The 14354-nt window shown below is 42.8% G+C and overlaps 1 protein-coding gene across 4 annotated transcripts in view; it reads right to left on the bottom strand.

The window, feature by feature from the left end:
• Ppp4r2 (protein phosphatase 4 regulatory subunit 2) overlaps positions 1 to 14112 on the bottom strand; it is a 41115-nt gene extending 27003 nt beyond the window's left edge. The window contains exons 1-2 of one of the 4 annotated variants that reach the window (XM_031382761.1): positions 13982 to 14112; positions 13068 to 13149 (exon numbers count right to left, since the gene is read on the bottom strand). In XM_031382761.1, the coding sequence (XP_031238621.1) occupies positions 13068 to 13149; positions 13982 to 14015 (116 nt within the window). In that variant the 5' untranslated portion in view covers positions 14016 to 14112. Of the gene's footprint in view, positions 1 to 13067; positions 13150 to 13459; positions 13619 to 13651; positions 13762 to 13981 lie in introns of those variants that run through there. The other 3 variants (XM_031382762.1, XM_031382764.1, XM_031382763.1) reach the window with 3 other exon arrangements.
• Positions 14113 to 14354: the final 242 nt, after the last annotated feature.

Here is a 14354-nt window from a genome sequence, read left to right as displayed (position 1 = left end):
AGGGGTGAGCCACAGTTTTTAGGGGGAACTTCCTTGTCAAGAAAATACTATGTACAAACCATCAACTCAAAGACTGAGGTACTGAATGTATCTGGATCCTCAAGGCAGAAGCTGCTCTTCCCACTGCCACAAACTTGCAATTGTAACCCTTACTGAGGGACTTGACTTAAGAGATCAACTGAGTGCCCAGCACTGCTGCCTACAGTGTGTATACAGGAGTTGGCTTGCCAACCCATTTGTACTCATTAAATTTCTGAACCCCACCAGCTGTTTCTATTTAATTCTGGTGGGATGGTGCCTACCAGGTGCCCTCAAAAGTGGAACAGAAAGGAAACTGAAAGAGAAAGGAAGCCTGATTCATTGCTAATTCAACATCCTTCCAAAAAAATATTCCTCCTCTTTTCTTATTTCCTTTTGGATTTAAGTCAATCAAAATAAATTATGCAAAAGTCCTTAAACTTATTATGGTACTTTCTAAAACCCAAATACTCTTTTAGGATAACATTCAGAATGCTTCTGTTTCAACCAGAAATGGCAGGTGGAGGGTCTCTTCTGACTTTCCATTACAATTTAAAATTTTATTTCTTATAGTTTAATACTAAAAATGTTGTGGTACTAGCACATTAAGTCAAGTCTTTGTGAACACACTCAAATGAGCCATTTAAACATCCACCCTAGCGGATTACCTAACTTAAAGGTTTACCTTATTCAGAGATTCTGAGCTTTAATGTAGCAATCTGTACAATCTTCAGTTAGTTACAAATTAAGATTTTTCCCATAAACTCTATTAACCTGAAACGGCACACATATTTTGATGTAACACCCCTAAACAACAAACAAACAGCCTAATTAAATGTTTTCTTTTATAAGAGTTGCCACGGTCATGGTGGTTCTTCACAGCAATGGAAACCCTAAGACAAGCCATTGTTGGGTTAGGTTATAATTATGTCAAAATCATAAAAGAATATTCACAAACAGGAGAAAAGGTTCATAAATTTTAATTTTTTTAAATCTTTTTTTATTTTTTGGTTTTTTCGAGACAGGGTTTCTCTGTGTAGCCTTGGCTGTCCTGGAACTCACTCTGTAGACCAGGCTGGCCTCAAACTCAGAAATCCACTTGCCTCTGCCTCCCAAGTGCTGGGATTGAAGGCGTGCACCACCACCGCCCAGGCATAAATATAAATATTTAAAGCTAATTTCAATTTTACATTTTTCCCTGTTATGTGTACACTTTAGAATGCTAGGCTAATACAGACAACGTGACACTGACTCACTAAGCATCTATCTCCCCGATCCCCTAAGGTACCAATCTACCTGGTCTTCACAGTGATAAAGACCCTGCTTCACGGTGGAGAAAACACATCTGAAGTTATTCTCTGACCTACATACTCACACCATATACAACACACACACACACACACACACTCACACACATACACAAACACACACTCACACACATACACACACACACACATACACGAGTTGGTCATCCTTTAAAGTAGAAATGCAAAGCAAAATCAATAGTCATTTGTTGACTTCATTCTGGTCCCAACTGATCCTAGACTCATCTAAAAAACTATGTTAAACATTTCTCTTAAAGAAGTACAGTTTCAGTCAGGCACAGTGGCACACATCTACTCTAACAGTTGCTTGAGAGGCAGGGGGTAGGAGAATTAAGGGCTACAAAGCATCTCACATGTACAGGCTGTTGTATACCCAAGTAGCCACACAGATTATACTCAACAAATCCAAGCCCCTTCTCATAGCTCTTTTAAAGACACTGAAAGAAGCCAGTCGGTGGTGGCGCACACCTTTAATCCCAGCACTTGGGAGGCAGAGGCAAGTGGATTTCTGAGTTTGAGGCCAGCCTGGTCTACAGAGTAAGTTCCAGGACAGCCAGGGCTACACAGAGAAACCCTGTCAAGAAAGAAAGAGAAAGAAAGAGAGAAAGAAAGAAAGAAAGAAAGAAAGAAAGAAAGAAAGAAAGAGAGAAAAAAAGAGAAAGAAAAGTTTCCACAACTCAATATACACTTACAAGAAAGTCATCTTCAACAATGCACCCAACTCCAATTTAATCAGCAAACCTAAAGTTGTCATTTCACAAATTTATGACAAGTATTAACTCAATTATGAGATCTTACAATATTTACAATTTGAATCCCTTAAACTTCAATGCAATGACTTGTGGAGGAGATGGCTAGTTAAGGACATCTGCATGGGACCTTCATGATGAGGTTAGAGCCTAGAGACATGAGAAGCTGACCTTTTCTGAAGTGTGATGAAATACTAACAAGCCAGACAACAAAGTTTCTAAAGTGTGATGAAATACTGACAAGCCAGACAACAAAGTTTCTAAAGTGTGATGAAATACTGACAAGCCAGACAACAAAGTTTCACCACCACAGGACATCCTCATCTTGGATTTCATAGTCTAAGAAACTGGGAAAAAAAAAGACCTGCTCACTAAGCCATGCAGCCTCTATGTTGTTACATCAGCTCAAGCTAAAATAGTTAAGTCTTCATTTTAAAGGACCAATGATACAAAAGCATGATCTCAGCTTAGTGTGGTATCACAACATTGGAGAGAGAGCAGCAAAAGTGTAACAAGTTCTAGGCCAGCCTTGCATAATAAACCTAACAGGTTAGAAGCTAAAGATAGACCACAGGTGCAAATAAGGACATGAGTTCAAGGTCTTCTTGGCCTACAAGAGATCTATGCCCAATAAAAATTTTAAAAATACTAAGCATTGTAGTGCATCCCTTTAACCTCAGCAATACAGGCCATCCAAGACTAGACACCTAACTCCAAAATAAAACACTAAAATCACCCACTCGCACCCACCCACACTACAGATGATAATTATCAGACATCCAAAGGAAACTGGCTTGGCATGAGACATGTTTTTAACAAAATATTCATAATACAAAATAGAACACAGTAAAACTGAGATTTTAACAGGCAAGCACTGTATTCTTTGACAATCTAAGGTCTAAGAAATGGATAAACTGATTAAAAAGAATGGACAGGGGGCTGCTAAGATGGCTCAGGGGGTAAGAGCAAATGTCTGTTTTTCTGAAGGTCCTGAGTTTGGATCCCAGCAACCACATGGTGGCTCACAACCACCTGTAATGAGATCCGACTCCCTCTTCTGCTGCGTCTGAAGACAGCTACAACTACAGTGTGTTTATTATGCTGGAGCAAGCAGGCCAGAGCTAGCAGATGTCCTGAGATCAATTCCCAGCAGCCACATGATGGCTCACAGCCATCTGTACAGCTATAGTGTACTCATACATATAAAATAAAAAAATAAATCTTTAGAAAAAAATGGACAGATTCTGGACATACAGAAATGAAAAGTAAACAAGGTAAATTTATCTCCAAATATTTACACACAACACAATCAAGGTTCAGATATTTTCTTTTTTTTTTAATGTATTTATTTATTTTATGTATACAAGTACTCTGTAGCTGTACAGATGGCTGTGAGCCATCATGTGGCTGGTAGGAATTGAACTTAGGATGGCCTGCTCACTCTGGCCCCGCTTGCTCCAGCGTAATACACTGTAGCTGTCCTCAGACACACCAGAAGAGGGCGTCAGATCTTATTACAGGTGGTTGTGAGCCACCATGTGGTTGCTGGGATCCAAACTCAGGACCTTGGGAAGAACAGTTAGTGCTCTTACCTGCCGAGCCATATGGCCAGCCCCCCCTCCCATATTTTCTATTGTTTTTTAAAGTTAAAATTTATTGTCTTGGGTCTGAAGAAAAAAACTAGGCATTGTGATGGGTAATGGATGAAACCCCAGTGTTGGATAGGTGAAGACAGGAGGGGGTTCAGCAACCTAACCCAACTAATGAGCACTACCATAATTAGTGAGTCCAGGGTCCCAGTGAGAGAACTTACCTCAAAAGCCAAAGTGGCCAAGTATGGTGGCACACACCTTTAATACGAACACTGTGACCACAGAGGCAGGTAGCTCTCTGAATTAAGACAGCCTGGTCTACATAGTGAGTTCTAGACCTACCTACCTACCTACCCATCTACCTACCCTCCCACCTACCTACCTATTGATAAGATTAGATATAGATATATATGTGGATGGCCATTGAAAACCAACACCTGCATCAACCCCTACCCCTATGCCTCTCAGCACTACTATGCACATGAGTTCTATTCACTGTAAAATTTTTTTAAAGATTTATTTATTATTATAAATAAGTACACTGCAGCTGCTGCACCAGAAGAGGGCATCAGATCTCATTAACGGGTGATTGTGAGACACCATGTGGTTGCTGGGATTTGAACTGAGGACTTCTGAAGAGCAGTCAGTGCTCTTAGCCGCTGAGCCATCTCGCCAGCCCCACTGTAAATGTTTTAAAAGCTCTTTCTTCTGTTAACCTGTGTGCCACACTGGAGAACAAGTCAAGCTCTGCCCACTCAGCTCCAGAACCATGAGTAAAAACAAACCATCAACACATTTGAATCCTAAGAAATACAACTATGAAAAATTCTGTCTATAAAATACTCAGTCATATACTACATAATTGTTGTTTGGTCATCAACAGAATAAGAGAATACAATGAAAATAAAAAAAATTCCTATTGCCTAGTGTGATGGCACAGCCATGCCATCAAAATAATGTACTGCAACACACTACAGTCCATATGTGTTTCCAAGAACCCACTGCACTGTGCAGTTTAGAACAGTAATGCATATACGGTTGCTATGGTACATAATTCTCGGTAAGAACATGTGACTCACTGGCCTACATACATTTTATTGCTAGAGCATATCTCTAGCTAAAGCTAGTCTAGCTAAAGTTGACTATAACAGCAAACTGCATGGTGTCAGCTGCAGATTCAGAGAGCAAGAGGACCTACTGACTGACCTCCACCACCTGTTTTTAAGCGCAATCTCCAATGTTTGCAAATAGTATCAACTCTCAACAAGGTTCTCAGAAAATATCGCCATCAATTGATGCAGGACTGTTGCAAAGGGCCCTTTGAACAATCTTGGTTTTTTGTTTGCTTCTCATGGTTGTAAGCCACCATGGTTGCTGAACACATGACCTCCGGAAGAGCACTCAATGCTCTTAACCCCTGAGCCATCTCACCAGCCCCCGTTTGAACAGTCTTAAATGACAAGATGAAGTTACCCTATGGTAAAAAATCTAAAATATGCTGGGTGGTGGTGGCAGGCAGATCTCTCTCTGAGTTTAGAGTCTAGCCTAATAGTCTACAGAGAAAGCACCAAGACAGTCAAGGCTACACACAGAGACCTTGTCTCAGGGAGAAAAAACCCTAAAATATTGTCAACATACATTTTTTAAGTTTTAAAAAAGATTTATTTATCAGTTTGAATGCTTTGTCTGTACATGTACCATGTACAAGCAATGCAGTGCCCACAGAGGTCAGAAGATGTAAGCTCCCCTAGAACTAGTTACACAGATGGTTTTTGAGGCATGTGGGTACTAGGAAGCGAACAAGACCTCTGCAAGAATAAATGATGTTAACCACTGAACTATCTCTCCAGAACCATCAACAATGTTTTTAAAGTTGCCACACTTGGGCTGTGCCAGTGATTTCAATCATATCCTAGAGTGAGTGGGACAGTAAGACCAGACAGAGACCACAGAAAATAAGAAAGCCAAGGAACAAGGAAATTATGAACCTACTAAACAGAAGCAAAGACCAGAAAATACCAAAATTGAAGACAACAGCACTGCAAACTATCTTGGAGTCATCAATGGTATACCTACTCACAGACTCAGTAAATACTGCCACGGACCGGGATTTCTTGCGGGGTCCCTTATTCCACGGGACGATGGGTTCTGGCCAGGTGGGCACGGAATTCGGCTTTTGACAAACAGACTAGACACGAGTAGTGTAAGATCTGAGTGTATTTCTTTAAAAATGACATGAGGCTTTTACAATCATTGTAAAAGAGAAATGAAAAATCTGGCAGCTCAACAGTTGAGGTACCTCTGAGGCTATCTGAAACATGCAAAATACCTTCAAATGTAGTCCAGGCACAGTAGCACAAACCTCTAATCTTAACATTACAAAGGTGGAAACAGGAAGATCAGAGTTCAAGGCCATCCTTGGTTATATACAAAGTTCAAAGCCAGTTTGAGCAGTAAGATACTGTCTCTAAAAAGAGAAATGTTCAAAATTCTATCCACATTCAAGATTGTTCTATCAAGAAATACTGTTTGTAAAACCCCCAAAAAGTTAGGCCAATCTCCATGCCAAGAACTGGTAGTAGATACAGAATGCAGTAATCTCAGAAATAACTGCAAATCACTTGGAAAGATCCTTAAAATACAACCATAATTAAAAAAAAAAATCTAAAAAACAAATTCCCTTTAGCATGCAAAACTTGATACAATTTGATATTAGTTAATAAGAAGCCACCTTATCTTCTCTTTATAGATACAAGAACAGAGTAAAACCTACACCAGTTAGTGAAACCTCTCATATCCCTCAAACTTCAAATACTTCCACAATTTGCCTTCTTCATATAATAAAAACTAGGTTTATATTACAAACGAAAATAGCATTGCTGATCTAATCATCAATGTCATTAAATTTATGCCTCTTCAAAAACTGTATTTACACAAGTGTTCAGGCTTTGAAATTACTAGAAATGTCAAAATAAAAATGTTAAGAGCAAAAAAACAAAAAGATGCACATGGGTCACCTATTTTACTGCCAAACAGTATTGAGCATCACCACACACAATCTTCCAATACCTGCCCAAACACCTATCCTATCCACAGGGCTCAGGCATCCGGTCATGTGCTATATATACCAGGAAGGAAGGAGAGCTGTGCAGGTATATGAAGTCAGTTTAGGTAAGCAATGACAACTTCAAATAATGATAATGAATTCTAATGGTGGTTTTAAGTAAGACTGCTACAGTGGAGAGAAAATGTTATACAAGTGAACCCAGAACAAGCAGAGCATCAAGGAATGAGTTTTGATAGGACCTGATATTGTCCATGCCCAAGGATAACTGCATTGCTTATCATCTGTACATATGACTGTAAGCCTAGCCCCATTTTAATCAGAATACATACTTCACAGAAAAGTCACAAAGACTAAGGCAGCAGAAGTTCCCATGTGAGCCACGCAGGCATATGCTCACCTGCAATTTTAATACTACGGAGGCTAAACCAGAAAGGTCTCAAAGGGCAGCTTGGGCTACAGAGCAAAGTTTTACTGGGGGGGACGGGATGGGACAGAGGGACTGCCAGGCAGACTTGGTTGCCTTTTAATCTCAGCCACTAGGGAAGCAGAGGCAGAATCTAGAGTTCAAAGCCAGCATGATCTACATAGCTACTTCCAGGACAGCCAGAGCTACACAGTGAGATCCTGAATGCATAAAAACCTCATACTGAAACCTATTATGTATTAATACATGCTAATAAGAAAGTCTTAAGGGCAGAGAGCTAGGGAGATGGTTCTGAGGGTAAGAATGCTTGAGGAAAGTTTGAATTTTCAAAAAGCAAGGTATGGCTTTGCATATGCTTATAACCCCAGAGTTGCAGGGTGGAGACAGGTGGATCCTAAGAGCTCCAACCAAACCAGCTTAGCCAAAGAAGTGAGTTTCCATCTTTCTAGCCTCCACATGCCCCCAAAGCTCATACACACAAACAATAACACAAAAGCAGTATGTACTTTAGTGTTTATAGACACAAACACTTAAGTTAGCTTACAAAACTACAGTTCATCAAGACCAAGTTTCAAATGTCACACCCTTAAAATTAAAGGGAAAATTAACAGACCCGAGAAAAGAAAAAAAAAGCCTTTAATCTATAGTTTCTTTCATAAAAAAAAAAACAAAACAAAACAAAAGCTGGAGCTAGTTAAGATAGAGCACAATCTGATGACCTGAGTTTGATTCTGGGGCCACATGGTAAAAGTACTATAATTGATTCTTGCAAGGTGTCCTCTTAAAGTATGATATTAAAAAAAAAAATTAAGACTGAAAAATCAATATGCTCCAGCATTACATGATTACTAATAAATAAAAAAAAAATTCAGTACTACAAGCAAAATATTCCCCACCTTAAAAATTATAAAAGATCTACCAGCCTCACACTGTAATAATGTAGATCTTCCTAGTGACTAGTAACTACTTTTAAGTTTCCTAACTATTGCCTTCCTGAAGTATCAAATATATAAACATAAGGAAGCTGGCATCAGACAGGATTGCCAGCTGGAGCCAACCTACACTATAAATCAAGTTCCAGGCTAACCTGGACAATTGCTAGACCACCTCCAATTCCCATCACAGCCACTGCAAACTGAATGACACTACTTGGTGCCATGCAGTGATCTAAGTTTTTGCATATTATTTCCATACAGTTTGAGGTACTAGCCTTACACTCCATCCTGCATGCAAGTTCTTTAAGCAGAGAGGTAAACAAAGCAAGAACTCCCTGAAGCTGACCAGATTCAAGAGGCCACGCCCTGACTGATTAAACAATAAAGCTGAGAGTCCCTCCCTCTCAGGGAAGAGAAGCTGAGCTTCAAAAGACTCAGATCAGCTGCCTGGAAGAAGCAGAAACTAGCAGAGCTGCTTGGAGGTTTAGAGCAACTGAAACACAAGGAAAGTACATTCTCCAATGTGTTGTGCTGCCTGTAGGCTGTAGTGTGCTCCAGGTTTACCAGATTTTGTGAGCTGTCAGTCATCCTGGGGGGTGGGGGGGTGGCTTGGTAATAAAGCAGCTGTCTTTGAGTCATTCTGTTCCTAAATAACCCCAAAAAAGTTCACTAGTTCACCAAGTGGGACTCTGGTGAGAAGATGGTTTGGAATGTTGTAGGATCCCTATGGGGTAAGTATACTGTTCCCCAAGAAAAGTTGTTGTCTCACAACACTGGTCCTTTAAAAAAAAAAAAGAGGAAAAAAAAGAAACCAAAACGAATGGCATTGTTAGCTTTGTTCATCTCTCAAAACCCAGACCGACAGACTAGATAGCAAAATAAAAAGCCCAACAAACCCCAAAGGGTGAAGAAAAGCTGACCAATTGTACACCTCTAGGACCTACCTGTTCAAAAGGAAACAATGGTACACAGGGGTCAAGACCCTGAACTAAGAATCCTCCCCCTACCTCCCCCCACACAAGGTCTAACAGGCATTACCAGGGACACACACACACACACACAAAGGTCCAACAGGCATCACCAGAGCCACGGCACGCCGACTTGAGAACAGCAGTTACAAATCAAATACTCTTGGCCACTCCACCAGTGAGTGAAGATAAGATATGAAGGGACCACTTGTCCTGAGCTCCTAAATGTGGCATTAACAAAGCTCATGTCCAGAAACCAACTCCACGTAAGGAAACAACAACTATGGCTACACATGATCCTGTCTCAAAACAGGTAGAGGGGAAAAGCACTATGAAGTGTTTTATTTTGTTAAAAAATAACTTTCTTGGGGCTTGAGAGATGCTTCATCAGCTAAGGGTACCTGAATTCATTTCCAAATACCCAGAGGCAGCTCAAAACCCCCTGAAACTCCAGACATTCACTTCTGATCATGGCAGGCACAGCATTCACACAGAGCACAGACATACACAGAGGGAAAACACCCATACGCGTTAAAAATAAGCCTTAAAGCCTAGCAGGAGTGACACATGTCTTTAATCCCGGTAATCAGGAAATAGAGGCAGGAGGATCTCTGAGTTTAAGGCCAGCCTGGTCTAAAGAGTGTGATAGCCAGAGCTACACAGTGAAAAACCAAAAAAAATAAATAAATAAACCTTAAAATTTCAACAGCCCTGTTTCGTGGAAGTAACAGCATTATTTCCACCTTTTCTCCTGTAAAACAGATTCATGTAGTAATTGTGAGATACACTGACCTAATCATTCAATCTCCAGAACCAGGGAATTTGTTGTGGACAAAAGATTAAAAAAAAAAAAAAAAGCTTACACTCTTGGACTGGGGATGTTGTTCAGGGGTACAGCACCTGCGTGGCACACAGAAGGATATGAATATCATCTCCAGAACCAGTTAAACAAAGTATTGTTATCTGGTCCTGCACTTGTGGCTGAGCACTGGGCTAATATAGCTAAGACTCAGGTTCCACCCCCAGGACTAGTGAAAAACAACTAAGCAAAGAAAGGCTACACCTAGTTTGGAAATATTGTTCACACTCCACTAAGTGTAATAAAAAAATATAAAAGCACCAATCATTTTAATAGAAACATCTAAATATACAGCATCCAAACAATATAGTGAGTAAAGTTCAATTTCTAAATCAGAGCAGATCAACTATAGGCGATTTGTATAGACCTGACTGATAAGATACCCTTCTCCTATCCCCTAGACAAGATTTCTCTGCCATTTCCCTGGCTGTTCTGAAATTCACTCTGTAGACCTAGCAGCTAGCCTTGAACTCAAGAGATCCACCTGCCTCTACCTTCCAAGTGCTGGGAAAGCTAAGACAATCTTCAGAAAATAAAATGCTTTTCTTATGATGACACAGAAATAACTCAGTCCAGTCAGCAGCTCAAGACGAAGAGGGGCAATACAAGCAATGATATCTTAGGGACTCATTTAGGGACTACTTTTGAAAAATGGTACCTAGTTATTTTTAGGCTTTTCTATATATGTAAAACTAGTGACTTGCATTCTTTTTGGGTGTTTACTTGCATGTATAAATGTGCACCTTGTGTGTGTTCTGTGTCTTGGAGGCCAGAAGAGGTCATCAGATCCCCTGGATCTGGAGTTCCAGAGACTTGTGGGCCTCAAAGTGGGTGCCAATAATCAAACCTGGGTCCTTTGGAAGAGCAGCCAGATCTTAACCACTGAGGCAACTCTCCACTCTGAGAGTTGGGTGGGGTTCCCTTCACCCCACCCAAGATAGGGTCTCACTAAGCCTTAGCTGCCATAGAATTTTGTAGACAAGGCTGTATTTGAACTGGCAAAAATCTACCTGTCTGTGCCTTTAATCTTCTACTGGGATAAAAGGTGTTCACCACCATGTCCTGCAAGGATTCCATTTTTAAAACTGACATGTAAAGAAATATTAAGTGAATGAAAGTCACATTAGGTTGACATATATTTTAACAGACCACTGAAAAGGCTCTGCTTGTATAACTACTAAATTATACTCTACACCAGATATTTCCTCCTAAAATGCAGCTAGTTATTAAAAAGCTAAACTACAACCGTAAATGAATCTTGTAAGAAACGAATACTTGTTAATAAAGACAAGAGATCTGGCATGTTGAGGCATGCATGTAATCCCAGCCCTACAGAGATGAAAAAGCAGAAGGATCCCTACGTTCAAGGCCAGAGTGGGTAACTCTCAAAATATCTTTTTTCAAGCCAGGGTTTCTCTGTACAGCCCTGGCTGTCCCAGTACTCACTCTGTAGACCAAGCTAGCTTGAACTCACAAGAGATTTACCCACCTCTACCTTGAGTGCTGGGATTAAAGGCTTCAAGATAAATCTTTTGGTTTTTTTTCAAGACAGGGCTTCTCTGTGTGGCCCTGGCTGTCCTGGAACTCACTCTGTAGACCAGGCTGGCCTCGAACTCAAGAAATCCGCCTGCCTCTGCCTCCCTCCCAAGTGCTGGGATTAAAGGCATGTGCCACCACAGCCCAGCTCAAGATAAATCTTTAAGGGGGCTGGGAATGTTAGTTCAGTGTTATGGCTCTTGTCTAACAAATGAGGCACTAGATTCCAGCTCCAGTGCCATCCAGTAATAACACTAAGATGAGGGAGGCTGAGGTGGCAGTCACATCTGTAGCCACAGCACTTGGTGGATAAGTCATGTCTGCTGATTGGCTAATATGAGTCCCAAACCACCTGAGCTAGATGGAGCTTTCATCTCAAAAGATAAAGACACCCTGGCTTGGCTACCTAAGACTTTAATTAAGAAGTCAGGGGCAATAGGGATTAGAGTTCAAATCCAGCCTGGTCTACATAATTGCTGGTCCAGGCCAGCCAGGACGACAGGCTCTGACCGAAAAATGATGCAACAGAGAAGCTATATAATCATTGCTGGGTGTTATATTCCAACCAAGCAGACAGCTCATCAACACTGAACCCAAAATACCCTTCTCTCTTTCCTGCTCCCCACCCTACATACTCAAAGCAGTATATAAAGATGGGCTATCTTCCAAAGTAACTGAGCCAAACTTGGAAAGCAGCTTTTTCCACACAAACTATAGAACCATAAACCAGAGTCTTTCTTTAAAAAAAAAAAAAAAAGTACAGCATAAGTTCAGAGCGACATGTGGAAAGGAGCCTACTAAGATGTTGGGCAAAAGTCAAGACAGTGACAACCTCACCATCTGGAATGTGTCAGATAATCACCTTACGTCCTCAAGGCAATAAACACAAGTTAGACTTCAAACACCTACAAGGACTAGTGAGAAAACAAAAGGCTGGGTAAGCAACAGTACAAAAAAAAAAAAAAAGTCCTCAACAAACCCAATACAGCATCAAAGCCACACAATGGAACATTCTTTCCCAGGTTCTTTCCAACTAAAGCTAGTAGGTTCTTTGTGCCAAAGCATGGAAATCTAGAAAACTCTGATAAATTCTTAACAATTGTTATGCAACACAAAGAAAGGATTCTCACTTTTATTGTGATCTTTAAGGCATCTCCAATCCCTCACCCCAGACGGGGTTTCTCTGTATAGCCCTGGCTGTCCTGAAACTCACTCAGTAGACCAGGCTGGCCTCGAACTCAGAAATCTTCCTGTCTCCGCCTCCCCAAGTGCTGGGACTAAAGGTGTGCACCACCACCGCCGGGCACTCCATTTTTTTTTTTATTACATTCATTTATTGATTTGATTTGTGTATGAGTCCAAGGATGACTTTTGGGAATCAGATCTCTATTATGTGGCACTCCCAGATCAAAGGCAAGACCTCAGGCCTGGGAGCTAGCACCTTAACCTGTTGGGCTATCTCACCCGTCCCCAAGGGTCTCCAATTATGACACATCTATTACATGAGTGTTCTGAAATCCTCTTTCCCCCACATTCCCAAGCAGCTCTGAATGACAAGTAGGCCCTTGACCATGAACCCATGTTTTCTACTTACATTGTTTCTCCAGTTTTAGCTACATGACAAAGAAACTGATCCAGTACAGGACAAACTTCCTTTTTCCCTCTCTTCTCAAAATCTAGATAAGAAAAAGAAAAGAAGGGTTATCATCTATCCTCACCCAGAACTTCAAGCTTTCTCTACATTTGGAAACAATTAAGAAAATCAGACTCCCGAGAGGCGCCCGTGGGACACGCCTTTAATCCCCGGCACAGGGGAGGCAGAAGCAGGCAGATCTCGAGTTTGAGGGCCAGCCTGGTCTACAGAACGAGTTCCAGGGCAGCCAAGGCTACACAGAAAAACTGTCTCAAAAGAAAAAAAAAATTTTTTTTTTTTTAAAGAATGAAAATCAGCCTCTCACTCAAATACATGCACCCCTGAATCCCTACCTCCATATCACCCTTTTCCACCGGCAGTGCAAATTCTCCTAAAGGGGGCACTCCACCTCATAGGCTGTATCTACAGTGTTCCCCAAGAGTGGCGCAGGGGAGTCCCGGCATCACATCCGACCCGACCCGAGCCCGGACCACCGCAGCGTGTATCTGAATGAATCCACCCCAAAGCCACTAAAGCCACCCAACCTAGCCGCGCCATCGTCCAAAGACTCCAGCATGTCCAAGGGGGGGATGGGGAGGTCCTCAGAACGCCGGGACCCCACGGTTCCAAGTTTGGGAAGCAGTGTTCGCGAGCCTGTTGCTTGCCAAGCCTCGGCCCCAGAACGGTGAGTGCGATCCTCCCCAGGCCCGGAGCCAGACGCTGCCGCCGCCGCCGCCGCCGCGGTACGACGAGGCCCTGCCGGTGCGAGGCGCTCCCCTCCCCCCACGCCCGCAGCCCACACAAAGCCCGGCGACGGCGGGGAGGCGCGGGCGGCCTCCGCCCGAGCGCGCGGCCGGCGGCGCGGCGACCCCCACCTTTCAGCGCCTCCTGCAGCCTCTCGACGTCCATGGCGCCGCGCAGTCCCTCGCCGCCGGCGCCTCCCTCGGCCGCCGTCCCGGGGGCCGCGGCGCCCGCCCCCGCCCCCCGGACGCCCGCCCCCGCCCTCGCACACACTCCGCCACACGCCGGCGATCGGGGAGGGGGGTCCCGAAGGGAGCCGGGGAGGGGGGAAGCGAGAGACGGAGCGAGACGGACGGAGCGAGAACCTCCCCGAGCCGCTACCGCCAGCCCTCCAACATGGCGCCCGGCACGTCAGCGCGCGCACGCTCTCTACAGGCTGTCGTGCTCGCGCCCGCTCCGCGCGCGCGCACCCACACACGCCCAGGAGCGCTCCCACCCGGGGCCGCC

The sequence above is a fragment of the Mastomys coucha genome, unplaced genomic scaffold (assembly GCF_008632895.1).
Source record: "Mastomys coucha isolate ucsf_1 unplaced genomic scaffold, UCSF_Mcou_1 pScaffold20, whole genome shotgun sequence".
Taxonomy (NCBI): Eukaryota; Metazoa; Chordata; class Mammalia; order Rodentia; family Muridae; genus Mastomys; species Mastomys coucha.
Note: the sequence above shows the minus strand (reverse complement) of the source record. Positions and strands in the feature narration are given on the sequence as shown.